Source organism: Mustela nivalis, assembly GCF_964662115.1.
Source record: "Mustela nivalis genome assembly, chromosome: 7".
Taxonomy (NCBI): Eukaryota; Metazoa; Chordata; class Mammalia; order Carnivora; family Mustelidae; genus Mustela; species Mustela nivalis.
The window spans coordinates 19,777,201-19,803,704 of record NC_139026.1 but is presented as its reverse complement, the minus strand read 5'-3'; the positions used below and the strand labels follow the sequence as shown (position 1 = coordinate 19,803,704).

The 26,504-nt window shown below is 41.4% G+C and overlaps 1 protein-coding gene across 4 annotated transcripts in view; it reads left to right on the top strand.

Moving 5' to 3' along the window:
• The window catches only part of ANO4 (anoctamin 4), a 461,396-nt gene that overhangs the window by 13,118 nt on the left and 421,774 nt on the right, over positions 1-26,504 (top strand). For 3 of the 4 annotated variants that reach the window (XM_082739159.1, XM_082739158.1, XM_082739160.1), the window contains exons 2-3: positions 763-846; positions 9,421-9,672. In XM_082739159.1, the coding sequence (XP_082595285.1) occupies positions 763-846; positions 9,421-9,672 (336 nt within the window). Of the gene's footprint in view, positions 1-762; positions 847-9,420; positions 9,673-22,692; positions 22,713-26,504 lie in introns of those variants that run through there. The other variant, XM_082739164.1, reaches the window with a different exon arrangement.

Genomic DNA, 26,504 nt, shown 5'->3' with positions numbered 1-26,504 from the left:
TTTTTTAAGATTTTACTTATTTATTTGCCAGAGATAGAATGAGAGCGAGAGAGAGAGTGAGTGCACAAGCAGAGGGAGGGGCAGAGGGAGAGGGAGAAGCAGATTCCCAGCTAAGCAGGGAACCCCCAATGCAGGAATTGATCCCAGGACCCCAGGATCACGACCTGAGCCCCGGGCAGATGCTTAAAGGCGTCCCTAGGTTTTAGTTTAGATGTCACTTCCCTGAAGCCTTACCTGCTACCCTCGCTAGATCAAAGGTTCTCTCGGGATGCCTGGGTGGCTCAGTTGGTTAAGCAGCTGCCTTCGGCTCAGGTCATGATCCCAGCGTCCTGGGATCGAGTCCCACATCGGGCTCCTTGCTCCGCAGGGAGCCTGCTTCTCCCTCTGACTCTGCCTTCCACTCTGTCTGCCTGTGCTCGCTCTCGCTCGCTCTCTCTCTGACAAATAAATAAAATCTTTAAAAAAAAAAAAAAAAAAAAAGGTTCTCTCACCTGTCCCTGCACCTTTGCCAGCATCCCTTTTCTTCCCCATCATAGTAACAGTGGCACCCCACTGAAATCGCCTGTGTGGGGCAGTCTAGGTTGTTTGCTGAATGTTCCAAGTGCCCTGAGCACTAGCTAAGCATCAGTGAATTGAATGAATGAAGGAGCAGGAGACTGCCCAGAACTGGGGGCTGGCTCATCTACCAACAGTCACATATTCACACTGTGTTCATGGTGTCTGCCAGGATATAACCAACCTTCTCTTTTATTTTCTTAACAGACAGAGATGTGAGCAGTGGGAGTTATAACCTTTCCTCTGCAACGACAGGCAGCTACTACAGTTGTGTCAGCCAGATCACCATAGGTGAGCAATTCTGACATTTTGTTTTATACAAACTATTATTGCTTGGAAGTGCGTGGGGTGGAGGTGCTGAGGAAGAAGTAAGTAGAAAATCTAAAGGCGCCTGTATTTTCAGAATCAGAGCAGGTGCTCCTACTTCACCTTGCTGGAGCACCCTCTTGTGGATTCTTACTGCTTTTGCATAGGTATTTTTGGAGGAAATGTGGTCCAGAGAGCCAGAAAAACAAAAACAAAAACAAAAACAAAGAAACCTCTATGTTTTCCAAGCATTTCATCATTTGCTTTAACTTTTTAATTTGTATATCACCTGTTTTATTATGTATACTTGATATTAAAATTGACTTCCTTTTTAAGGTTTATATTTATCTACTGCTTCTGTTGGCCATTAACATGCATTATTTTGCTTCATCAGGGCTCTATGAGGAGGACACTGTTACTTTCCCATCTCACAGATGAGGAAATATGATCTTTTCCACCTAGGCAATAATGAATGTATCCATTATTTCAATCCAGATTTGTTTGACACTGAAGTTCATGCTCTTAAACACTATATAATGGTTTCTCAAACCTCCGTAATGTGGACTCCAGTGAAAAGAAATAATAACGATGAACCCCTAAAATTGATTTAAATTATTTTTATTATAATGATACTTAAGTATGTTCAAACATAAAACTAAGTATAAACACCTTATTCATACAAATATCTATGTAAATCAAATCGAGTTTTAAGTTTTATTTAAATAAATAATTATTTGTTTATTATATTTATTATTTATAATAATTATTTATTTAAATAAAACTTAAAACACTGTCAAGCAAAAAATTACAAATCTATCACATTAATTTACTATGATAAATATTGGTATCTTGCTGACGTACAATTACTTCTTGTAATGCAGCGTGGTATTGGCTGCAGCAATGTGGGATCTTTGAGTTTAGTACAGCTTTACAGCTAATTCATGATATCTCTGCTCTGCCATTTGCTTTCTCTGCACAGCCCACTATGAAATCTTTGCTGCTGCTGAGGTTATTAGATCTTCCTTTGGCATGAATGCTCCTTGACATATCCATCTCTCTTCTTTTCTCATTGAGTGTAGCAGTTAGTGCCAACTTGCTGGAAACAGAGAAGAAAATCTAGGCCCTAAAATTAGATGGTGGAACTGGGTCCACAATACGCATCTATTAATTTTTAACTGGCTATATTAACTTTAAAATGAAAAACAAAAACAATTAAAAAATTCTTGTGGAGACTTCATGGACTCTGGTTTGAAAATACTAAATAACCTACAATGACATTCCTAAAGACATTTTTAATTAGTGGGAGGTTCAGAGGAGAAGGGTGACAAGATGAATGCATGGATGAGAGAAGGGATTCTGTTGATGGATTTCACGTGTGTGTGTGTTGGGGTCTGGTGTTATAACAGAGTAAGTGGCTGTGACTTTATCCTTGACATGAGACAGTAATGAACTTGATAGGTGGGATAAAGAGCAGGTCTGGAGGGACAGATGTGGGAGAGCTGGCAGGACTAGTCATTGACTGGATAGGTGGAAAGACAGGTGTGTTTGAGTCAGGTGACAGGGGGTCTGAGCCATGCCTAGAAATACAGCAATCAGGAAGAGGACTTGATGGCTATAGGTTAGATACATTGGGCTTGAGGTGCCTTTGAGACTCCCACCTCAGAATGACCCACAGGCGAGAATGGGCAGGAGATGAAGATACTGGAATTCTCTGCATAGAGAAGTCAGTTGAATTTTTGCAAGAGGATTAGATCATAAGAGTCAGTACACGGAGTGAGTAGAGGGCCAACAGCCAGCCTTTAGGAGAAGCATAATTGGTAGAAATAATGACAGAGGTAGGAAGACCTAGTGAGCTCATTTTTTGGAAAGCTCAGGGAATTTCTAAGAGAGGATGAAGAGGCTAGATTTCAAGGGCTGTCCTGGTGATATCACCAAGAGCCATGGCAGTAAGTGGTGGGAGGGAAGCCAGGTGGCAAAGCTTGGCATGAGGATTGAAGAGCTGCGAACAGACACTTATCTCTTAAGACATTTGTCCGTGAAAGTAGAGGGGTAATAAATAGTGAAGACCACATGGGAGCTTTCTTAGTTCCAAGAACTGTTCTAGGTCCTTTTACTGTATTTACTCATTTAATCTTTACAAAAACCTTGCAAATTAAATACTGTTATTTCCCCCACTTTTCAGATGAGGAAACTAAATTCTAGAGAGGTTAAAAAGTAATTGAAATTGTAGTGACAGAGGGGATTTCAACCTAGGTAATCTAGCTGGATGACACTCTTGCTATTTGCTACAGGCCTAGTGCCCTTTCTTGATCCTTTTTGGGTTCCTAGACCCAAGTCCAGTGTGTGTGGAGGTTCTCCCCGGTCCCCCAGTACTAAGAAAATTTGAGACACCAAGAGAGTGTCTGAAATTTCAGTTCAGTTCTGACACCAAAGCCACCTTTGTTAATAACAAGACACCCATGTCACATTTATGGCTCTGAAACATTTTCAGCAACTGTAGATGAAGACCAAATAGACCTGGAAAATATGGTCTCAATGGCCAAATATATATTTCTTGTATGTCATTTTATTGCACATAGTCAGCTTCAGCCACTATGTTAAGGTATTATGGGTTGAATTGTGTCCCCTGAAAAGATATGTTGAAGTCCTAACCTCTGGATGTGACCTTATTTGGAAATGAGATCTTGGTAGATGTAATCAAGTTAAGAAGAGACTCCATTAGGGTGGACTTCTAATCCAATATGGCTGGTGTCCTTACAAGTAGGGAAGAAGAGGCACAGACACACACAGGGAAACATTACGTGATGGTGGAGGCAGAGATCAGAGAGTTATGTGTATAAGCCAAGGAACACCAAGGATGGCTAGTAATGTCAGAAGCTATGAGAAAACCATAGAACAGGTTCTCCCCTAGAGACTTCAGAGAGAGCACGGCCCTGCTGATATCTTTTCAGACTTCTAGCTCCAAAGCTGTGAGAGAATAAATTTTTTTTTTCCACCCTGTTTGTGGTACTTCATTAACAACCCTGGGAAACTAATAACAGTAGGTCTGTACTATGCAGTCGCCTCTGAAGGGGCGGTGGGTATGACAGACAGTTTTCTCAGAAGATGACAGCATAACTGAAAGCCTCTTTAGTGTTTCTTCAGTTCCCTAACTCAAAGTGGCTGAAATCATAAGGAAATTTATTTCACATAACAGGAAGACCAGAGGCAGGTCCGTCCTCAGGATGGGTTGATTAAGCTGCTCAATGATGTTGTGAAAGACCTTCTCCTCTTTGCCTTCTGGGAGAATTTATCTTAGTGTGGCAGCCAGATGGCTGCTATGGTTCCAGGAATTACATCCAGACATGATCAGAGGGAAAAGAGCTTGAGTGGCTTCCTCAGCCTTTCATTTGAGGAGCTGACACTTTCTCCTGAAGCCCTCAGACACTGCTCCTATCTCATTGGGCAGGATTGGGTCACATGACTCCCCCTTAAACCAGTCATTGGCAGGGAAGATGAGACCCGTCAGGGTGGTTAGGGGGAGGGATGGGGATGATGTCAGGTTGCCCTCCTTGCTTTGACTGAGTGGGGGTACGCTGAATTCCCAAAGTAGAACTCTGTTGGGAGGAAGGAGAGGGATGGATTCTGTGCAGGCAACAGGCAATGTCCACTATCCAAGTTTTTTAAAAAAGATTTTATTTATTTATTTATTTATTTGACAGAGAGAGAGAGAGAGAGAGAGAGCGTGTGAGTGCGCACAGGCAGATGGAGCAGCAGGCAGAGGGAAAGGGAGAAGCAAGGAGAGAGAAGCAGACTCCCCATCCAGCAGGGAGCCCCACATGGGGCTAGATCTCAGGACACTGGGATCATGACCTGAGCCAAAGGCATATGCTTAACCATCTGAGTCACCCAGGGGCCCCTCACCACCCACAGTCTTTCTAGTACAAAGCACATGGGCAATATTTATAGTAAAACCAGAAAATAAATAATTAATGGCCTTATACTCAAATTACTAGAGGGAGGACAGATCTGTGGATCACCAAACAGTTCTTTTTTTAAAAGCTCTTTTTGGTCTCTTTCATCTCCTATATTTCAGTCCTTCTCTTATGGAGTACTTACTCATCCATTCCATTGTAAGAAATAGCATGCCTGTGGACTTCCTGTTAATAGTTCCTTATAGGAACCTATGTCCTACCAAAAGAAGAATTGCTAAACCAAACAACAATAACAAAACAATTAAGAACCAACAACAATAACAAAAACAACTAAGGAACAGAATATAAAGACTCCTGAAATCTTTCTCTATATCCATGAAACTCCTGGATAACTCCTTATTTTCTGATAGTAAACTCCCACTCTACCTAAGTATGAGAGATTTAAACATGTCATAGTTAATTAACATTTTCAGTTTACATTAACATTAATATTAACATTAACATTTCAAAACAGCTTACATTTTGAGTGTCCCTTACATGCCTCTTCTCATGATTTTGGGAGATACTTTGACATAGAACTCCAAGGGAACTGAGACCCCTGTTCCTACCCCACTCCTCATCAGGGGACAGGATGGTAGGTAAGGGAGGATGGGTTGGCTACTAATGTGACATTTCTGTTACTTGCTTCTTGGACATTTGGATGCCAGCTGTTCCCCTGGATGGTTGGTTATCCTCTCAAAATACTTTGACCTCATTGCAAATTTAGGCTGGTCCATTTATATTCCATTATAATCACACAGATATGATTATAGTTAATTTGTATCAATAGCATGGATTAAAATATTTGCTAATGAACTCCATTTCTGGAGTAAATGATGTGGTAATTTTTGAAACTAAAAAAAAAAAAAGGGCTTGCTAGCTATGTGAATGATGTTTCAAAAATTAACTGTAGGGGCAACTGGGTGGCTCAGTGGGTTAAGCCTCTGCCTTCGGCTCAGGTCGTGATCTCAGGGTCCTGGGATCGAGCCCTGCATCAGGCTCTCTGCTCAGCGGCGAGCCTGCTTCCCTCTCTCTCTCTGCCTCTCTGTCTACTTATGATCATTGTCAAGTAAATAAATAAAATCTTTAAAAAAAATTAACTGTAACTATAAGTCAGTTCTTTTATAAAAGAAATGGTAAAATCTGAAATTGTGGAGAATTCAGATTTTATTGGGACTTTAAAACATAACACTCTTGCTCTGTGCTTTATTCTGTACAATGGCTCCAGAGAAGCTTGGGAATGTGGAAAGAGAAGAGGGGTTTAAGTAAGGTTCTGAATGAAGCGACAAGCAAAGGAAAACAATTAAATAATAAAATAACAATAAATAATATGTAGAATATGTATATAGAATATTATTATTGATAAACGAACTATATTCTTGTAAAAGGATTGTCCAGTGTAAATAGAAGGTACTACATCTTCAAGTTTTTTAGAAAATCATAATGGAATGTCAAGTTAAATGGAGAAATCAGGAATTTCATTTCTATGGTCCAGTGAGCTGTGGGAGAGTGTTGGTCATACAATCAACAAATTTGTGTCAGAAATTTAGTCCAGGGCACCTGGGTGGCTCAGTCATTGGGCACTGGCTTTCGGCTTGGGTCGAAATCCCAGGATTCTGGATCAAGCCCTGCATTGGGCTTCCTGCTCCACGGAAAGCCTGTTTTCCCTCTTCCACTCCCCCTGCTTGTGTTCCCTCTCTTGCTGTCTGTCTCTGTCAAAAAAATAAATAAAATCTTTTAAAAAAACGTAGTCTAACAAACATGATCAGGGCACGCCTGGGGTCTGTAGCATTCAGTTCAGTCCTCTACAGCTTTGGCTCCATTGCAGTTCTAAACATTGAGAATTCATGTTCCCTTTGATTATCTTCAGTGGCTCCAAAGCCCTCACTCCCGAGAGATGCACTCACCTTCATCATTACATTCTGCATAGTAGAACTCACCTTTTAGGAAGGTGACCTACCAAGAAGAGTCCAAACAATCCAGTGGGCAAGTTCTCATGTTTGTAACCACTTCCTTTCCACGATCATTCTGTCCATTGGCATTTGTCTAAAGTTGTTGAGGAAGGAATAAATAATCTAAGAGTGATTTGTGGGGCTGGGATTGGGGGGGGAGATAGGTCCCATTTCAAGCCCCCAGAATCCCTCTTGCCACCTCCTCTCTTAGGCACCCGTGTTCATCTTTAGCGAGCCTGGCCTTAAATCTTAACTGTTGCTTCTGTAGAGCTATTGACTTTGAGGAAGTTATAATGTCCGCTGGCCTCATTTTCCTTATCTGTCAAATGGGAATATTAGTAGTATCTGCCTGACAGGGTTATTGTGAGGTTAAATGAAGTGTTGCTGGTAGGTTCCTTAGCACAATGCCAGTAAAAATTAGTTAGTGAATTTATTATTTTATTACAATGATGTTACTTTTTCCTAGGCCTCACCTATGATTTCTATGTGGGTAACTACTAAATTTATGGCTCTGGTCTCAGTTCTCCTGATCCCACTTCCATTTTTCTCCTAGCTACCTGCCAGATGTTTCCACATGGATATTTCCATGAAGGCTCAAACTCCTCAAGTCTAAAAACACACTCAACCTTCCTCAGCCCTTGCAAGGCCAGTCCTTCTGATTGCCACAATTAGGATGAGGAAGTCTATGTTTTCGTTTGTCACAAGTCTTCTCTGATATCTTGCCAGGGAGGGACTGAACTACCCCAAGCTCTTTCTTTGGTCAATATCATGTATCTCTCTGGACTTCTTTTCCTTTCCTGCTGCCAACACTTAAATGTGGTCCCTTAGTAATACTCCCCTAGCCTCTCCCTCACAGCTTTTTGCATTATCTCCTTGCTGCTGGCATCGAGGAACTCAGTGAACAGTGGGTATCCATTGAGTGCCATTCCTAAGTCTAGCTTTGTGCTAGGGACTGGTAGAAGAGGAAAGAGGGAAAGAGCCAAATAGACATTGGAAGGGAGTTTCAAAGATGACTAAAACATCCTTGAACCTTGAGGAAGGCTCAGTTCATGAAGGACCCATGTATGGAAAGAATAAAATGCTTGGGTGTAAAGTGTAGGCATTGATTATTTGACACATACCCTGTTCAAGATGGCCCCAGACACCATGGTTAGGCTGTAGAATCTACATAGATGTCCTCCCTTGTTACCTCCTCTGGGCTTTCTTTTATTTTCTTTCTTTTTAAAGATTTTATTTATTTATTTGACAGAGAGAGAGATCACAAGTAGGCAGAGAGGCAGGCAGAGAGAGGAGGAATCAGGCTTCCCGCTGAGCAGAGAGCCCAATGCAGGGCTGGATCCCAGAACCCCAAGGTCATGACCTGAACCAAAGGCAGATCATGAGCCACCCAGATGCCCCATCCTCTGGGCTTTCTTGATTCTTCAACCTGCCCTCCCCAGTTTGGACTTTCTCTTCCAATACCTCCAGTACCCACACACCAGCACTCTGTAGTGGGCTATCCTTCACAAATGGTTTAAAAAGCTTGGGGGTGTCAGCGGAGGCCTCCCAGAAGAGACAACCACCACAGCAAGAAGGGACAGGTTCTGGCTACCTTTGTTTTCTTTAATTTGATTATGCTAGTCCTCACTTCATAGACTTTCAGGAATATTGTTTTGCTTGCCAAAAAATTAAGTTTTTTTACATTGGCATTTAAGACCCTCAACTGTCTTGTATCAGCTTACCTTGCCATTCTTCTTTTTCCCCTGGATTATATATACTTATATTCCTAAATTCTATATCCAGGTTGCAAATGTAAAATCCTGGAGAAGTTAAGAATGTAAGACAAAGGAGTAAAACAGGCTGGGAGTAAGGTATTAGGGAGTGGTGGGGACTGTGGCAGACTAGAATTCCCTCACTCCACCTGAAGAAAATAGCTCCTGGAGTTTCTCCAGCTGACACTTGCCATGTGGTAATGTGGTCCAGTTTCACTTGCTCTTGAGGAGAAGATCAAGAGATTTTTCAAGAGAAACTAGAAAGCTGGGTTCTCTTGAGAACTCTCTAGATTTTTATTGTTGTTACTTTGAATTTGACTTTTACTTCACCTTAAGAAAAGAGTGGGCCAGATAAGACACATCTGCAGAACCGATCTGTCCCTCTATTTCCTCTGGCCTCTAGGTTGCAACACTTGCTTATAAGGCCAAGTTTATACCACCTTCTTCATGACCTCGTCCCTTCACCAAGAAGAACTTTCTCCCTTGAGATCCTGAGGGGGTACATTTCTGTCCTACTTGAAACTATCTCTTTCACTTTATTTTGTACTGTAGTCCGTTGTGGTTTAGAGGAAAGAACACAGATTTTGGAATCAGACAGATCTGGGCTTAAATTCTGCCTCTGGCACTTCCTGGCTGCTTAACCGAGGGCGAGTTGAGATCCAGTTTCCTCATCTACGGAACTGAAATAGTAACAGTCTCCTTGTACAGTGGCTTCCTAAATATATGTTGAACGGTGAACATGACCCATGAAGTGTGACGATTCCTGCTTCTTTGTTAGTAAGATGCATCCTTATCTCAAGTGGTATTGGGTTTGATTCACAGCTACGACTCTGAGAAATACGAAAGCGGATATGGTAAGAGGCGTTGCTTGCTGCTTCTAACCTAATGTGTTTGTTTCGCCAGGTTATGATGTTGCTGGGCCTGTTGCAATTGGGCTCACCCACTGGAAAAATCCATATGCACAAGGCAGACCTACCCTTCCATCAGATCTGCCTCTCTTTGTCTCCAAAGATGCGGGCCTCCCTGTGTACCACCGATCCTTCACCCGCAAGACTGAGCTGGCTACACCCTTGTCTTGTCCAGCCTCACTGTCCATCACTCCAGTGCCTTCTTACAGCAGCAGCAGCCAGGAAACCCTCAGTCAAGACACGACAGGTAATGGTGTTCGTTCCCTGTTGGAGATTCAGGACTCAGTGTATTTAAGGTTCCTTCACCTGTTTATTTACCTGCTGAACAAATTGCATCTGCTTTCCTGATTATATGGTGCTGTGGACTCCCAACAATTCCCCTGTATTCACTGGTCTTTAATAGCTTGGCTGTACCTGAAGGAAAGATGTGTTTAGAAATATTTGATCTAAGTGTTAGTTCTATCATCTGGAAATCAACTCTGAATCAGAATTCCAAGTTTTGTCATATGAATTTTTGTTTAATGTCTTTAATCTTATGTTTAGTGGCAAGCCATCTTTCTTGGGCTAAACTTTTATATTCAGAAAAGTTATCAATAAGTCATTTATGAATACCTTAGTTACTACCAATTCATGTTGCTCCAAAACTGATCTTTGTCACAGGTCTGCAGACTGCTGCCAATGGGCCAAATCTGAGCCATCCACCCGTTTTTGTGCAACTCAAAAACTGGGAATAGTTTTTACTTTTTAAAAATGATTAGTGTCTTTGTTCATTCATTATGTCTAATTTCGTCTTAGTTAGAGTGGCTGTAACAATACCTAGACCAGGTAGTTTATAAAGAACAGAAATTTATTTCTCATAGTCATGGAGGCTAGAGGTTTGAGATCAGGGTGACAGCATGGTCAGGTGAGGGCCCTTTGTCAGGTCTCAGACTTCTAATAGTATCCTCATATGGTGGAAGGGACGAGGGATCTCTGTGGTGTCTCTTCTTTGAGAACGCTAATCTCATTCTTGGTGGTTCCACTATCATGACCTAAACATCTCTCAAAGGCCTCATCTCCTAATACCATCACTTCAGGTATTAGGATCTTAATGTATGAATTTGGAGGTGGAGGGGGCAAACAGTCAAACCATACAGTTAGAAAAAATTAAAATAATAATAATATTTTGATACATGTGAAAGTTACATGAAATTCACCTTTCTCTGTTCCACATTTCAAAGTTTTATTGGGACATAGCTACACTCATTAATTTATGTATTGTCTCTGGCTGTTTCCCTGTGATAGTGGCAGAACTGAGTAATTATGACAGAGGCTGTATGGCCTGTGAAGCCTAAAATACTTACGATCTGGCCCTTTGCAGAAAATGCTTGCCAGCTGCTGATCTATGTGATCTTTGGGAGTCATGGCTTAACCAGTCAGGGCAAGAAAAATGCTCACAACAACACATTGCCTTAAAATGTATCACTTACATTTCACTTTAAAGGTTACAGGAAGCTTTATGCAAGAATAACCAGTTAATTGTTTTTATTTCTAAAGTCTAAGTTGGAACTTTAAATTACGAAAAAATCTATCCTGCCACATTTTTCTCCCATAGATATAGCACTTAGGAGTAATGGCTTAGTTGGACAAATCCAATGTGTAATTCCTGTTCTGGAAATAAATCTTTGAAGTTGACAGACACTCAACAGTTGCAACAACATGTAACAGTTCACAGATGCTGCCACCTAGAGGTGAGATGCTGATGTTGCAGGAATTCCAGATCAAAAGCAAACTGAAGCAGTAGATTGCTGACGTAGCACGAAGTGTGTAGGCTCACCATTGAACTTGTTAAAAATGAAGATTCCTGGGATCCTCCAGAGGATGCTGTGTCCATGACACAAAGTAAGCTTCAGCAGTCTGTATTCGGCAGACTACTTTCTCCTGGGATTTTGGTTTCTGAGGTTCACCCCTCCAGATGTCTTTGGTTAAGTGGCTAGATAGTACTGTTCACCATTGAGCGTGGAGGGACATTTGCATACCGTTAGCCCAGCCATGGCAAAAACAAACTATCTTTCTACGATCAACTTGATAGTAGAAAAATTACAATCTGGGCTGAACTTTGAAATCCTCTAGGATTTGAAATTATCATGAATGAAAATGGATTCTGTTTGCTTTAAAATTTTAATACAATCTGAAGTTAAAAAATGAAGTGCTGCCTTTGGCTGGGGTAGCTGCAGGGTTCTGGTATTTCTTGGCAAAGAAGAGTGTGAAATGGCAGCTGCCAGATTAACATTTTATCACGTTTCTCTGTGAGTTGACTTCTTTCTTTCCATAGAGTGCCATACTCAGAAGCAATCCAATTTCTAGAGGAGGTTTCTATTTTTAAATGCAGATTTTAAAAAACAAATCAAGAGCCCATAGTTTTCTTCATTCCTGGGAATTTTCCATTAGCAATAAAATACTGTATTTTTTCCAAGCAACTGTTTATTATTTTTATTTGTATACTATAAATATTTTTATTTGTAGCCTCAACATTTAAAGATATATTAAACTAGGATGTAGTATTTTTTAGTTAACATATAATGTATTATTTGCCCCAGAGGTACAGGTCTGTGGATCATCAGGCTTTCACATTTCACAGCACTCACCATAGCATATACCCTCCCCAATGTCCATAACACAGCCACCCTATCCCTACCTCCCTAACTCTCAGTAACCCTCAGTTTGTTTAATGAGATTAAGAGTCTCTTATGGTTTTTCTCCCTCCTGATCCCATCCTGTTTCATTTTTTCCTTCCCTACCCGTGAGACCCCACCTCCGCCTCTCAAATTCCTCCTATCAGATAAATCACATGATAATTGTCTTTCTCTGATTGACTTATTTCACTCAGCATAATACCCTCTAGTTCCATCCACGGCTATTGTAAATGGCAAGATTTCATTTATTTTGATGGCTGCATAGTATTCCATTGTGTGTGTGTGTGTGTGTGTGTGTGTGTGTGTGTGTGTATCACATCTTCTTTATCCAATCATCTCTTGATGGGCATCTAGGTTCTAGATGTTCTATGTAGTTTGGCTATTGTGGATATTATTGCTATAAACATTCGGGTGCACGTGCTCCTTCGGATCACTACATTTGTATCTTTAGGGTATATACCCAGTAGTGTGATTGCTGGGTCATAGGGTAGCTCTGTTTTCAACTTTTTGAGGAACCTCCATGCTGTTTTCCAGAGTGGCTGCACCAGCTTGCATTTCCAACAACAGTGTAGGAGGGTTCCCCTTTCTCTGCATCCTTGCCAACATCTGTCATTTCCTGACTTATTAATTTTAGCCATTCTGACTGGTATGACGTAGTATCTCACTGTGGTTTTGATTTGTATTTCCCTAATGCCAAGTGATATTGAGCACTTTTTCATGTGTCTGTTGGCCATTTGGATGTTTTCTTTGCAGAAACCTCTGTTCATATCTTCTGCCCATTTCTTGACTGGATTATTTGTTCTTTGGGTGTTGAGTTTGTTAAGATCATAACAGATTTTAGATACTAGCCCTTTATCTGATATGTCATTTGCAAATATCTTCTCCCATTCTGTCAGTTGTTTTTGGTTTTGTTGACTGTTTCCTTTGCTGTGCAAAAGCTTTTGATCTTGAGGAAGCCCCAATAGTTCATTTTTACCATTGCTTCCTTTGCCTTTGGTGATGTTTCTAGGAAGCAGTTGCTGTGGCTGAGGTTGAAGAGGTTGCTGCCTGTGTTCTCCTCAAGGATTTTGTTAGATTCCTATCTCACATTGAGGTCTTTCATCAATTTGGAGTCTATTTTTGTGTGTGGTGTAAGGCAATGGTCCAGTTTCATTCTTCTGCATGTGGCTAAGCATGTAGTGTTTTATTATAGAAAATTGAAGATGCTGGGGTGCCTGGGTGGCTCAGTGGGTTAAGGCCTCTGCTTTCGGCTCGGGTCATGATCCCGGGTTCCTGGGATCGAGCCCCACATTGGGCTCCTTGCTCAGCAGGGAGCCTGCTTTCCTTCCTCTCTCTCTGCCTGCCTCTCTGCCTACTTGTGATCTCCGTCTGTCAAACAAATTAAAAAAAAAAAAAAGAAAATTGAAGATGCTGGTATAGCTTCTATAAACTCAATTATGATTTTATATAGGTTAATTATTATATTTATTTGATTTCATATAGTAATTTATTGATTTTATTATGTATTTTCTGTGTGAAAGCATCCAGTTTCCTTTCTCCTTCCTTTTCTTTTTTTTAAGTAGAGTTAATGTCATTATTTTCTTATATTTTATTTTTTGCTTCTCTTGCTAGTTTGAAGAAACCTGTGGGGTGAGATAAGTCAGTTCTGCTACACCAGGATTTCTTAAGCGTTCCAGATTTTGCCAGACATCCCTTCACATTTCTAAGTCATCTTTCTTCTGCACAAACTGTCTAATGGGAGGTCTAATGGGAGGAGCTGACAAGTTTTAGTCACAAAATCACTCTACACTTATTTATTGATTGTTGGGATTTTCTTATGTTTAAGAATTTCTCCAAACATACTTAAAAATAATATTTCCATTTTATAAACCCCACCACTCTACAATTCTAGAAGCAACTAAAAGACACAGAATGCCTAGAACTTACCTGGGATTGTCATTTTATTGAGCTGTTTTTACTCTTGTCACTGCCCTATGCTATTATCCTTTCCCTTCATTGTATGACTAACCTGTACAATAGCTTCTCTTGATTTGACTTTACTTAAACCTGTTTGCCACCTTGCACAGTGAACAACCCTTGAAACTCTGCATGGTGGCCCTGGACATGGCACTCCTTCCTCATGGTGGAGAATGTTTTAATCGGTAAATCAACTGTAGCAGGTTAAGTTGGAAAAGCAGTCTCCATTGTTCGGCTGGCTCCATCCATTCATCCTTCCAGCCATCCATTCCTCTGATACATACTAAGTTCCCACTCTGTGCCATGTACTGTGATAAGTCCTTGGAATAGAAAGCTAAGGAGCTCAGAGTCTACAGGAGGGGGCATATAAGTAAATCAAGTATTTTAATTCAGCGTACTAAGTGCTAAGATAGAAGATTTCACAAAAGTGAATAACAAGTGAATAACAAAGGAAATAACAAATAAAAATAACAATACACTTTTTTGTTATTGAATTATTTCATTAATATACTATTAAGGGGCGCCTGGGTGGCTCAGTGGTTTAAGCCGCTGTTTTCGGCTCAGGTCATGATCTCAGGGTCCTGGGATCGGATCCCGCATCGGGCTCTCTGCTCAGCAGGGAGCCTGCTTCCCTCTCTCTCTCTCTCTGCCTGCCTCTCTGCCTACTTGTGATCTCTCTCTGTCAAATAAATAAATAAAATATTTTAAAATATATATATATATACTATTAAAATACAAATGAGGTATTAAAATATGCTGTTATGAAAATGTAACATTAAAATATATTCATCAAAATATATTGAGTACAAAAGCTGTTATTGAATTATTTCATCAATCAAAAGAAGGTAAATTTGAGAGAACCAAAGAAAGGAAGTCTGAAACTGGCTCTCAGATATTCTGTGTAGGTTTGATACTCAGTTTTTGATGATCAGGCTTTGTAACTTGCTTCGCTACCTGCACATGGCTTGCTTGCATTTTTGGTCACTCTGCCCCCAGCTAATTCTTGGTCACTTTCTCCTATTGTATTCAGTGCCTCGCTGCAAGCTCATGACTCTTAAGTGCTATTACCATGTCTGGTTTCCCTGCCAAGCTTTAAAGATGTATTTACAACTGCCTTCCAGAACATTCAGCCTGGATATATCCCAGACATCTCAAAACTATGTGCCACAAAAAGAACTTGCTTCTGGTACCTCTCAGAGTTGAATTTCCTACTCTATTTAATGGTGTCACAGTCTGTCCAGACTCCTAAGCCAGAAAGTCAGTGTCCTCATGCTCAACTCTCTGCTGGCCATCAGCCTACACAGCCAGCTGGCTGACACATGCATTATGTTCACCTTAGAAATATCTCTAATTAAGAGCATTCTCATCATCCCTGCTGACACTATCTCCGCTCCATTTCTTTTTTTTTTTTTTAAATAGGTAGGATGATTTTTTTTTTAAAGATTTTATTTATTTATTTGTCAGAGAGAGAGCGAGCGAGAGCGAGCACAGGCAGACAGAGTGGAAGGCAGAGTCAGAGGGAGAAGCAGGCTCCCTGCGGAGCAAGGAGCCCGATGTGGGACTCAATCCCAGGACGCTGGGATCATGACCTGAGCCGAAGGCAGCTGCTTAACCAACTGAGCCACCCAGGCGTCCATTTCTTATCATCTTTACCTGCACTAGTATAGCAGTCTTCTTAATTCCTAATTGATTATTTAAAAAATTCTTAATTCTTCCATATCCACAGGTGTCACTTTTCCAAATTCATCTGTCTGTGTTTCTCTCTTGCTCTCCTCTTTCCCTGCTCTATTACTGCCCTCTCCTTTCACTTGGGAAAACTTCTCCCATTGTCGATTTCATATATGGTACCGGAGGACTTTTCTAACTAGCTTACCAGACCCCCTAACACCTCTCACTACTCTCTTCAGATGTATCCACACCGTGGTTACAGGTGGTTCTTCACTGAAACTCAGAGATTCATGGTTTTACACACGCCGTGCCATCCGCGTGGAGACCTTTCTTTACACTCTCTTCCTAGAACATTTTCTCTTCAAGCCTACCTACAAGGTGCCCTTCTCTGTGAATTCTTTTCCTTTTCTCCTCAGCGTATTTAAACATTTTTTTCTGTTTCTGGCAATTTCTGTTGACACTGTTGAATTCTGTTCTTGATAGATTGTAAAATAGTTTTTTTTTTTTTTTTTCCCATGTTGGCTGGCTTAGTAGATGTAAAGATCTTGAGTTGAGATTTAGTGTCTTAATCATGTATTTGTTTGGAGATCCTGGTATTGGGAAGTATATTTTCTATGACCATTTCAACTGCAGATTAGACACATTTGAAGAGAGAATTAGGCCTGAAAGATAGAGCTGAAGGAATTACCCTAAATACAAAATAGAGGGGATGTAGAAAAACAAGGAGGAGGAGATTGAAATATAGAAGACAGAATGAGAAAGTCCAACATACAATTAATAGAAATCCTATTCTGGAGTAAGAGACTAGGAAGAGTGGAGAGACATAGAATATTAAAAAAAAAAAAAAAAAGACAATGAGAATTTTCCAGAATTGATGAGAGACACAAATATTTTGATTCCTGGAACAGTGAATACCAAGCAGAATAAGTGAAATAAGCAAAATCCACTATTATTATAAAATAAGTAAATCCACTATTATAAACATATCGTGGTGAGTCAGCAAAACACAAACATAAAATATTAGAATTCTGAGGGGGGAACAACAGATTTCTTGCAAATGAGAAAAAAGTGAGGAAAGCCTTTCCAGTAATAATGATAAAGGCCAGAAGACAGTGGATTAGTATCTTAGAAGTGCTGAAGAAATAACAGTCAATTCAGAATTCTAAATCCAGCAAAATGATTATTGAAGAGGGAGGTCAGTATAAGAACATTTTTGGAAAAAGAGTGGGAAAGTGTACCCAACACAAGCCTAGTGAAAGAATGACTGAAAAGCCCGTTATTGAAAAGAAGGAAATTGAACCTAGAAGAAAGATGAAAGAAATAATGAGGGGGGAATATATATATATATTTAATTCAGGAAGGTCCCTCTAGAAGAATGACTTTCAACCAAAAATAATTTGGTTTCATGGTGGACATTTGGCAATGTCAGGAGATATTTTTGGTTGACACATGTGGGCAGGAGGTATTACAGGGTTTGAGGCCAGGAATGCTGTGATACATTCTGCACGTGACCTGGTCCTTAATGGAACCATTAATTCTTTTTTAAAAAAATTTTGTTTATTTATTTGACTAAGAGGGAACACCAGCAGGGGGAGTGGGAGAGAGTGAAGCAGGCTTCCCGCCAGCAGGGAGCCCGATGTGAGGCAAGATCCCAGCATCCTGGGATCTTGACCTGAGCCAAAGGCAGATGCTTAATGACTGAGCCACCCAGGCTCCCCTCATCACTAATTCTTAATGCTCTTCCTCCCTTTGAGTTTCTCTTTCTGTGTGTTATACCATGACATTGCAATGGGCCCTGCCTTTGTGGCATTTCCAGGACTCTTCGTGCTGTTCTATCTGCGGCCGTTTTAATAAAATACGTCTTTGGTACTTTTGATTTTCCCTTTTCCATACTTCTTCCTGTCCTCTAACTCTTCCTAAATTTTATTTCACGCTGCCCCTAGGCCTTTTCTCTTCTTGTTCACTTACATCAGTTTCTCAACCTTGGTATTATTGACATTTTGAGCAGAGTAATTCTTTGCTGTGGGAGCTGTCTTGGGCACTGTAGATGTTTAACAGCATCTCTGGTCTCTATCCAACTGGGTGCTGGTGGGACAACCAAAAATCATCACCAAACGTTGCCAAGTATCCCTGGGTGGGGGGTGCAAAATTGTCCCCAGTTAAGAACCACTGATTTACACCAATTAAATCTGGTCCTATTCTTTGGAATTCTGCTTAGTGGGAGTAATCTGGTAACCTAATTGTTTAGAATGTGTCTGTGGGTTGTAATGGATTTTACCTTATATTTAATAAGAGCCTTTGCAAATTGTATCCTAGTTGAAAGCAAGGAGGGACTTCCTTTCTGAAGATGGAGATTCCCACCCCCAAGTTTAAAGTGTCACCTTTAAAAAAAATTTTATTTATTTATTTATTTTTTTAAAGTTATGTACTTATTTATTTTTAAATTTCTTTTCAGTGTGACAGAATTCATTGTTTTTTGCACCACACCCAGTGCTCCATGCAATACATGCCCTCCTTAATACCCACCACCTGGCTCCCCCAACCTCCCACCCCCCCGCCCTGCCCCTTCAAACCCCTCAGATTGTTTTTCAGATTTATTTCTTTATTGAGAAAGAGAGAGAACATGAACTGTAGGAGGGCCAGAGAGATAGGAAGAGAGAGATTCTCAAGCAGAGTCCACACTGAGCACAGAGCCTGATGTGGGGCGTGATCCTACAATCTGGGATCATGACCTGAGCTGAAACCAAGAGTTGGATCGTTAACTGACTGAGCAGATTTTCATTTGTGACAGGAAAGGAAGATGTGAAATGACTATTGTGTTTCAAATTGGTAATCATTTCCCAAGAGTCGAGCTTTTACCTGTGTGCCTGCAGTCTAAGCAAAACACTGTGTCTCACCATGGGATGGAAGATGTTCACTTATGTTTCCTAGCGACCTCGTAAGCTTACCAGTGCTTCTGTGTGTGGACTCTGACATCTAGAGATATGCCAGACTCGTGATGCCATGAATTTGTCTGAGATAGAGAGTACCTTAGAAGAGGTATCTGTTTGTGTGATTTAATTTCTTTCAACAAATTGTGACCAGATACATTCAAAAGTGATGCTGAAGAAAACAGGGGAGTTTTAAATTTCAGAGGTAAGGTGCCACAAAAAAGTGACCCTGCAACTTGAGCTCCTGATGTGACCGCGAGCGTAATCTGACCCAATTGGGAGCTCAGTGGTCTCCTTTTAGAGATGCCTAGAGATGCCCATTGGCCTGCTCTTGCTTGTGCACTGTGTGCCCAGTCAGGCAAAACCCAGAATTCTGCTTGAGTGTCAGCCCAGCTCAATTCATGATACAGAGTAATGGAAGGATAACTATAAAAAACAGGACCATATAAATTAGACATAGTTTTTCTAAGCCATTATATTTTTTAAATATGAAAAAGTTTGAAAGGTAGAAATGAAAGGAAAGAAAGAAGAGAAAAAAGAAGGAAAGAAAGAAAGATTTCTTACAGACAACATAGAGTTGGGTCTTGTGTTTTTATCCACTCTGACAATTTGTCCTTTAAGTGATGTATTAGACATTTAAAATGATTGCTGATACAGTTGGATTAACATCTACCATGTTAGTAGCTGCTTTCTATTCATTGCATTTGTTCACTGCTTTTTTTTTTTTTTCCTTTCCTTCTCTGTTTTTTGTTTGTTTGTTTGTTTGTTTTTTCCTTCTCTGGTTTTAACTGAATATTTTACATAAATCATAATAGAATGGGTACCTCCCTGCTTCTGTCTCTGCTTTCAAAATTTTTCCTCTTGTCAACATGTCCCTGAAGGAATGTTTCAGTTTTGTAAAAATGATATTTATCTACTTAACTTTTCAGAGCACTATGCACACAGTGGAAGGGGTAGTAAAAGAGGGGAAAAGAATCTCAAACAGACTCAGTGCTGAGCCTAAGGGCTTGATCTCATGACCCTGAGATCATAAGCTGAGCTGAAACCAGGAGTCAGATGCTTAACTGACTGAGTCCCCAAGGTGCCCCAGGAGTGTTTCAGTTTTAACTTTACACTGTGGAAAAGATCTCCTGATAAGGGTTATGTGAAATGTGGGTCTGATGATTAACCTATGTAAGTTGGGTAATTGTAACAAGTAAAAAACCACTTGTCCTGGCTTTTTGGAAGGTGATTTGTGGTTTTCTAGAATACTGGTGGGGTAGAAGATATCACAGTAGAAGGGCAAGCATTTGAGGAGAGGTTGTTCAGATAAGGGACTGGTGTTTGAGGCAGTGGGACAGTGTATGGAGGCTGATTCCAGAGCAGCTGGGAATAGCTGTATTGTTCTATTCAAGGTTGAGCACTGAATGCGTTGTCCATAGAAATACTGTTACATGTGCTAGCTGGGTTCTCTCAGGCTAGTACTCCAGTATTTCCAATGTTTTTTGGCATTCAGTGAATTAATTGACATTTGTGATTAGGTCCAGAATCTTAATCGCCATGTATATGCCACTTCTCTGAGAAAAACTCACATGGAGTTAGGGACTTCTTGCACTTTAGGACTAAGAGGATCATTGGAAATATTCATTTGACAAGAGAATTGGCTAAGAGAAATAAATCAGTGAACTACCTTCAAGTTTCGGAATTTCCCTACGTTCTCTTATATTTGGCTGTATTGTTCTTCTCAGAATTCAAGGCCATGCCCTGTCACTTGATTTCTGATTCTAGCACAATCCTTCTCTGTTAATTCCTTCTCTGTGTGTGGTGGTTATTTAGTTTTAGAAGATTGAAGCATCAGTGAATCAGGAAATGATTAATGGCACATGAAGACAAAGTCAATTAAACGATGCAGCTATGAAGTTACTTGAGGATTTCTGATATAAGAAATTGAAAAGCTTGACTTAAAGCTGTGTTAAATCTGATTTGCAAGAATAATATACTTTAGAATCAAAGACACGCAGATGCTCCAAAAAGCCATTCATTCATCTAGTCATCTAAACTCTTGCTACTCCCAGTTTTGTCCTCAAGAGATAAGAGGGCCTGATTGAAATAGTTCCAAAGGCATAGAAATGATGGGCATTTTGGAGATAGCTTCAGTTGGACTTGTGATTGGTGGATGAAATATGTGAGTGAGTGGTGATCCCAAGTATTTCCATAAAGTTAATATATAATACTGAAGCTTGGAAGCTTAGACCAGTGGTTCTCAAACGTTAATGTAAGTAAAAATCACCTGGAGATCTTGTTAGACTGCAGATCCTTCTTAAGTAGGGGTGTATGTGGAGGGGGGTGGTGAGATTCTGCATTTCTTACAAGCTCCCATGTGTTGGTTGTGGAGCTTGGAATTTAGTATGAGATGCAGATAACAATATTATACCAAAGAAAGTATGGTTACCAACGGGCAGGTGCTGTGTGAAGAAAAGAATCTTCTTAAAGATCCTTGATAGTATTGTATTGATCAAAACATGTGTCTGAGTTCCCAAAACAGCACTGCATAACCACCAGTTGTAAGTGGGAGGTCTCTGATGAAGGGAAAGTTATTGACCTGTGAGGTACAGATGTTCTCAGTTTTTCATATACATTGCTTAGGTCCTAAAAAGCAAGCCAAAAAACCAACGGCCCTGGTAAGAACTTGAGAGGGAGCTTAGTTATCTTAGTTTGGGTTCTCTGGGAAATGGATTCTGAGCGGGAGATGTACATGTAAGAAATTTGTTAGGGAGAGCCCATGGGATCAAGGGGTGTGTGTGTGTGTGTGTGTGTGTGTGTTTAGGGGGGATGGAACAGAGGAGGATTAGGCAGAGAGTGGATCTGGACTGTAATGATGCACAAAGGCCTCAGTCCATTGCAAAAAAAGATCTGGAGCTGGGATGACCCTTCAAAATGGTCCCATCCTGGGGTTTTTGGACACTCCCATCATTGCCTGAATATAACCTGCTACAGGGAAGGGGGGTGATCTTGAGAAACTTTGTTTGGGAGCAAGGTCTGGAGACAGAGACTCAGCCGAGAGCCATACACTGTCAACACCGGCAGCAGCTGGGGGAGTAAGAGGACACAGGCTGGCCTCCACCATGTGGGCTGGTTGAAATGTAGGCAGAGGATATAAATAGGAAGGTGAGGTGGAGGAACCTTGCTGCCCTCAAGCTTTGGGTAGGGTAAGTCTCTGCAGATCTTGGTGGGATCTGGAGGAGATGACTTGCTGCCTGTTTGTTAGAGTGCTGGGTGGAATCGGGTTGGCGTTTTTGAGATGAGGTTTTTCAGAGTTCATTCAGCAGGTTTGTGTGTACCAGCTGATTTGTAAGTAATTTGGAAAGGCAAGACCAGGTGTAGAGGATCAGGGCTTAGCTCTGTGGAAAAGAGGTCCGGCGTCGGGGCAGATTTTATGAGCACCTGGATTCAGGTTCAGTCGGTAGCTCTCTCCAGCAAGGAGGCAGCTAAAATACCCCTCTTGTGGGTATGAACCTGCATATTTGGAAACTTGGTACAGTTTTTTCTTTTTCAGGAAAATAGGATACCACTGACTTAGGGTTGTAATTGGAAAATGGGAGAGTTGGCTGTAGTTTTCTCTTTAGAGGTAGAGTGATTCGTATTTATTCAAGAGCTGTTCCCTCAAGTGCCTAATACGCGCCACTGCCACAGGTACTGGGGATACCGTAGTGAACCCTGGGCAAGGCCCCTTTCTTTGTGGAATGATGGTGATGCGGGCTAGTGGATGCGACCGATATTAAGTCATTGCACAAACAACGAAAATCTGGTCAGCTCAATGAAAGACAAAGACACTCCCCGGGATTTACGGAGGGCGCTGCTGGTGGGGTGCTGCGCAGCCCCTAGCCCAGGTCCCGGCCTGGACTCGCAGCGGCGGCGGGCAGCGTGGGCGGCGCCTGGGGCTCCGGGGACTCCGCGGTGGCTGCGGCAGGCTGGGGCAGGCTGGCGGACGGCAGAGCGCGGCCGGGGAGCGGAGGCGGGCGGCGGGGGTGTCGCCGGGGGCCCGAGTGATGGAGGCGGCAGCGGCGGGCGGGCTGACGGTAGGTGGAGGCGGCCGAGGCGGCGCAGGTGGAGCAGCGGCCGCCGGGGAGTCTCGGCGCGGCGCATCCAGCAGGGCCGCCCAGGGCGAGCCCGGCCACCTGGCGGCGCAGTCAGATCCCGGCTTCCACAGCGGGGGCAGAGCCTGCTCGCCCCCAGCAAACAGAAGCGAAACCCGACTAGGGGTGTAGCAAGAAGGGGTTTAGTTTAGATTTTGGAAACCGGTGCAATCTCTGAGTGTGGCAGCAGGCGGAGAGCGATCTCAAAGGTGCACTGGAGCTCGGGAATGTGGACCTGGCTTCTCTCCCAAGCTGTGTCACTTACCATGTTACCTTCGCAGGAAGGGCTTGACCTCTTAGAGCTTTGATTTCTTCATCTGTGAAAGGTGCTATTTTGAGACTCAGATGAGGTGCAGTAGGCAAAAGTGTTTTGAAAATCCTAAAATGTGAGTGAAAGCTGCTATTAATTACCCGGGCTTACCGATTGCTTCTCTTCTCTTACGGGTCTTATTTCTCTTGGGCTGGGCTTGGATGCCCAGTTTGGTGGGCTGTAAAATGTTATTCAGCTGTCTTCTCTCAGCTTGTGGCTTTCAAGTTTGGGGTTTTTTGTTGTTGTTGTTGGTGGTGGTTTTTGTTTGTTTGTTTTTCCTTTGCTTTGACTCTTACCTAAAGTGAGAAATACTTTTGTATTGTGATTCCCCCCTCCCCTATCGCCTCTGAAAAAAGTTTCAGAAACTATTTAGCCTTATTATTTGTCATGTATTCTGTTATCTTTCATTCCATTCTTACTTCCCCTCCCAAAATGCTCATCAAGATCTACCAAATCAGGGGCACCTGGGTTGCTCAGTGGGTTAAAACCTCTGCCTTCCGCTCAGGTCATGATCCCAGGGTCCTGGGATCGAGCCCCGCATTGGGCTCTCTGCTCAGCGGGGAGCCTGCTTCCTCCTCTCTCTCTCTCTCTCTGCCTGCCTCTCTGCCTACTTGTGATGTCTCTCTCTGTCAAATAAATAAATAAAATCTTACAAAAACAAAAAAATAAAAAAAAAAGATCTACTAAATCAATGTCATTCTTACTAATGAATTGCAACTTATACATTGAACATTATTAACTTGATTCCTTCTGAAACCATATAGGGGTCATAGGAACAATTTTTTCCTGGGGTCTGTACAAGGTTTATTGTACAAGGAAATTATTTCTTTGAGGACTAATTATTAATGTTCCTTAAATCCTCTGTGATGCCTGTGATGACAGGACTATCTTGAAGCCGGATCCCACAAAGGGGCTCTAGGTTCCCTGATGTTTCCACAGTGTTGAGTCAACAAAGAACTGTGGTAAAGAAACTCGTTTCAGTTGATCATCACCATAATATAATACCATATATCAAGGGACAGCAGAACCTCAGTGGCCTACAACACTAAGCATTTACTGATACATCTGCAATGAGGTGGCTCTGTTGATCTGGGTGGAGCTCATTCAGTGTCTTAGCTGACTCTTGGCTGATCTAGGTTGACCTAAGCTGTAGCAACTGGATGACTGTGCTCTGTTCTCTAAGTCTTTCATCCTCTAGCAGGTTATCCCCGGTATGCTGTCCTGAAAGAAAACTTTGCAAGCTTCTGATGGCAACATACTTGCTCATATCCCATGGAACAATCCATGTTAAATGGCTGAGCCTGGAGTTAAGGATGGGACAGAATGTCTCTCAGTGGGAGGCATTGCAAAGTTACATGGCAAAAGGATGCGGAATTAGGGAAAGATAAAGAATTAGAGCCAATGACCCCATTTATCACAGCTTATCTTCACACACTTTGCTTCCTTGATTCAAAGGAGGCCCTTTCTCCTTTCAGATCAGACTCCTTGGGCCTGGGCTAATGATATTTGCCCAAAAGAGACCTAGTGCTGTCCTCCTCATACCCTGATTATATTGTTGTCCTTTACCTGAACTTCCTTTAGAAGCCCCTCTTTTCCAATGCAGATAATCTTAGAAAAGTATGCTTGCATGATCTACCAACATAAGATGTGCCTGGGGTTGCCTGAGTCCTAGCTATGGGCATCATTTAGATGAAGCCATGACCCACACCACTGATTTTACTCATTTTCCCCAGTACTTCCTAGGAAGTAACAGCATATTACTTATGACATTGTATTATGGTATTTTGAGTTAATCCGTGAAGTTAGATATCAAAATGAGAGATCCTAATGAGTAAGGCTACCAATAGTCTGTTTCAAAATATGGTTTTTTGTCCCATGTTTTCCCCCTGAGACTTTGTTCTGAATTTCTAGCTGTCTACTGGACATCCTTACTTCTGTATTTCCATTAGCACCAGTCTAAACCATTTCAGTGTTCCCTGTTTCAACAAAATGTATCGCTATCCATTCTGTTCCTCACAGAGTAAGAAGTCCTTTTTACCTCCTCATCTACAGTCATGATCTGTCATTTCTCTTACAAATAATGTCGGGTATCATTATTCAGACAAACACGACATTGTTCTTTGATTACCTATCGAGCAGGTTCCCTGTTAAGCACTGGGGATGAGAGGGTCACTAAGACATGACTCCTCTTTGAAGCACAACATTCATTCAAGGACATGAATTATCAGCATAGAATTCATGCTCTAACATAGAGCTATGAATGATTTCTTCCATCCATTCCCATGTTTAGTTGTTTATCACCTCAGAAACCTACCCTTTTCTCTTCACTCTTGTGGTCACTTCCCCTGCTGTGGATTAAAGTTTTCTATGCTTGACTAGGGCAGTAGCTTCCTGGATGGCCTCTTGGCCTTCACTCTTACCAGTCTCTTCTGTCCTGGCTGGCTACATCAGTCCCAACGTGCCATTCTTGGCTTGAAAACCATCAGTGGATTTGGTACTTCTACAATAACTGTACAGTGAATTATTGTATGACCCAGGAATCCTCTTAGGTACATAATCAAAAGAATTGAAAACAGGTGTTCAAACAAAAAGTGATACACTAGTGTTTCTGGTGGCAGTATTCACAACAGCCTAAAGGTATAAACAGTCTAAATGTCCATATGCTGATGAATGGATAAGCAAAATATGGTATATTCATGCATTGGAACATTATTCAGTCATAAAAAAGAATTAAGGACTAATAGATGCTAAAATGTAGATGAACCTTGAAAATATTGTGTTAAGTGAAATAAGCTGGGCACAATAGGTCATATATTTTATGATTCCATCTATATGAAATATCCAGACTAGGCAAATCTATAGAGACAGAAAGCAGATTAGTGGATGCCAGAGGCTGGGGGAAGGAGAAAATGAAGAATAATTGCTTAATGTATATAGGGTTTCCTTTTGGAGTGCTGAAAGTTTTCTGAACTGGATAGTGGTATGATTGCACACATTATGAATATACTAAATGTTTCTAATGATTAATTTTATTTGTCACACAAATAAAAAATCAAACTATCTGTGGTTGGGGACCACCAGTAATTTGAGTCTGAACTTTATAATATGGGGTTTAAGATTCTTACGCTCTTGCCTTGGCTGTCTTCTTATCTATGTTGACTTCAAATCTCCTATATTCTGGCCCTGATGGTGTACGTAATGTCTTCCTGCCTTTACTTATGCCGAACTCTTACCAAGAATGCCCTGTTATTCCTTCTTTTCTCCCTGATAAAATTTAAGATCTGGATTAAATGCTATTTCTCTATGAGGACTACCCCACACTCCTTCCTCTGTGCTCCCATAGCGCCACATTCAGACAGCAAGTCCTAGTTGAGTATATATCCTCACCCTGCCAGATGGTGAGTGCCAGGGAAGCAGGGAAAATG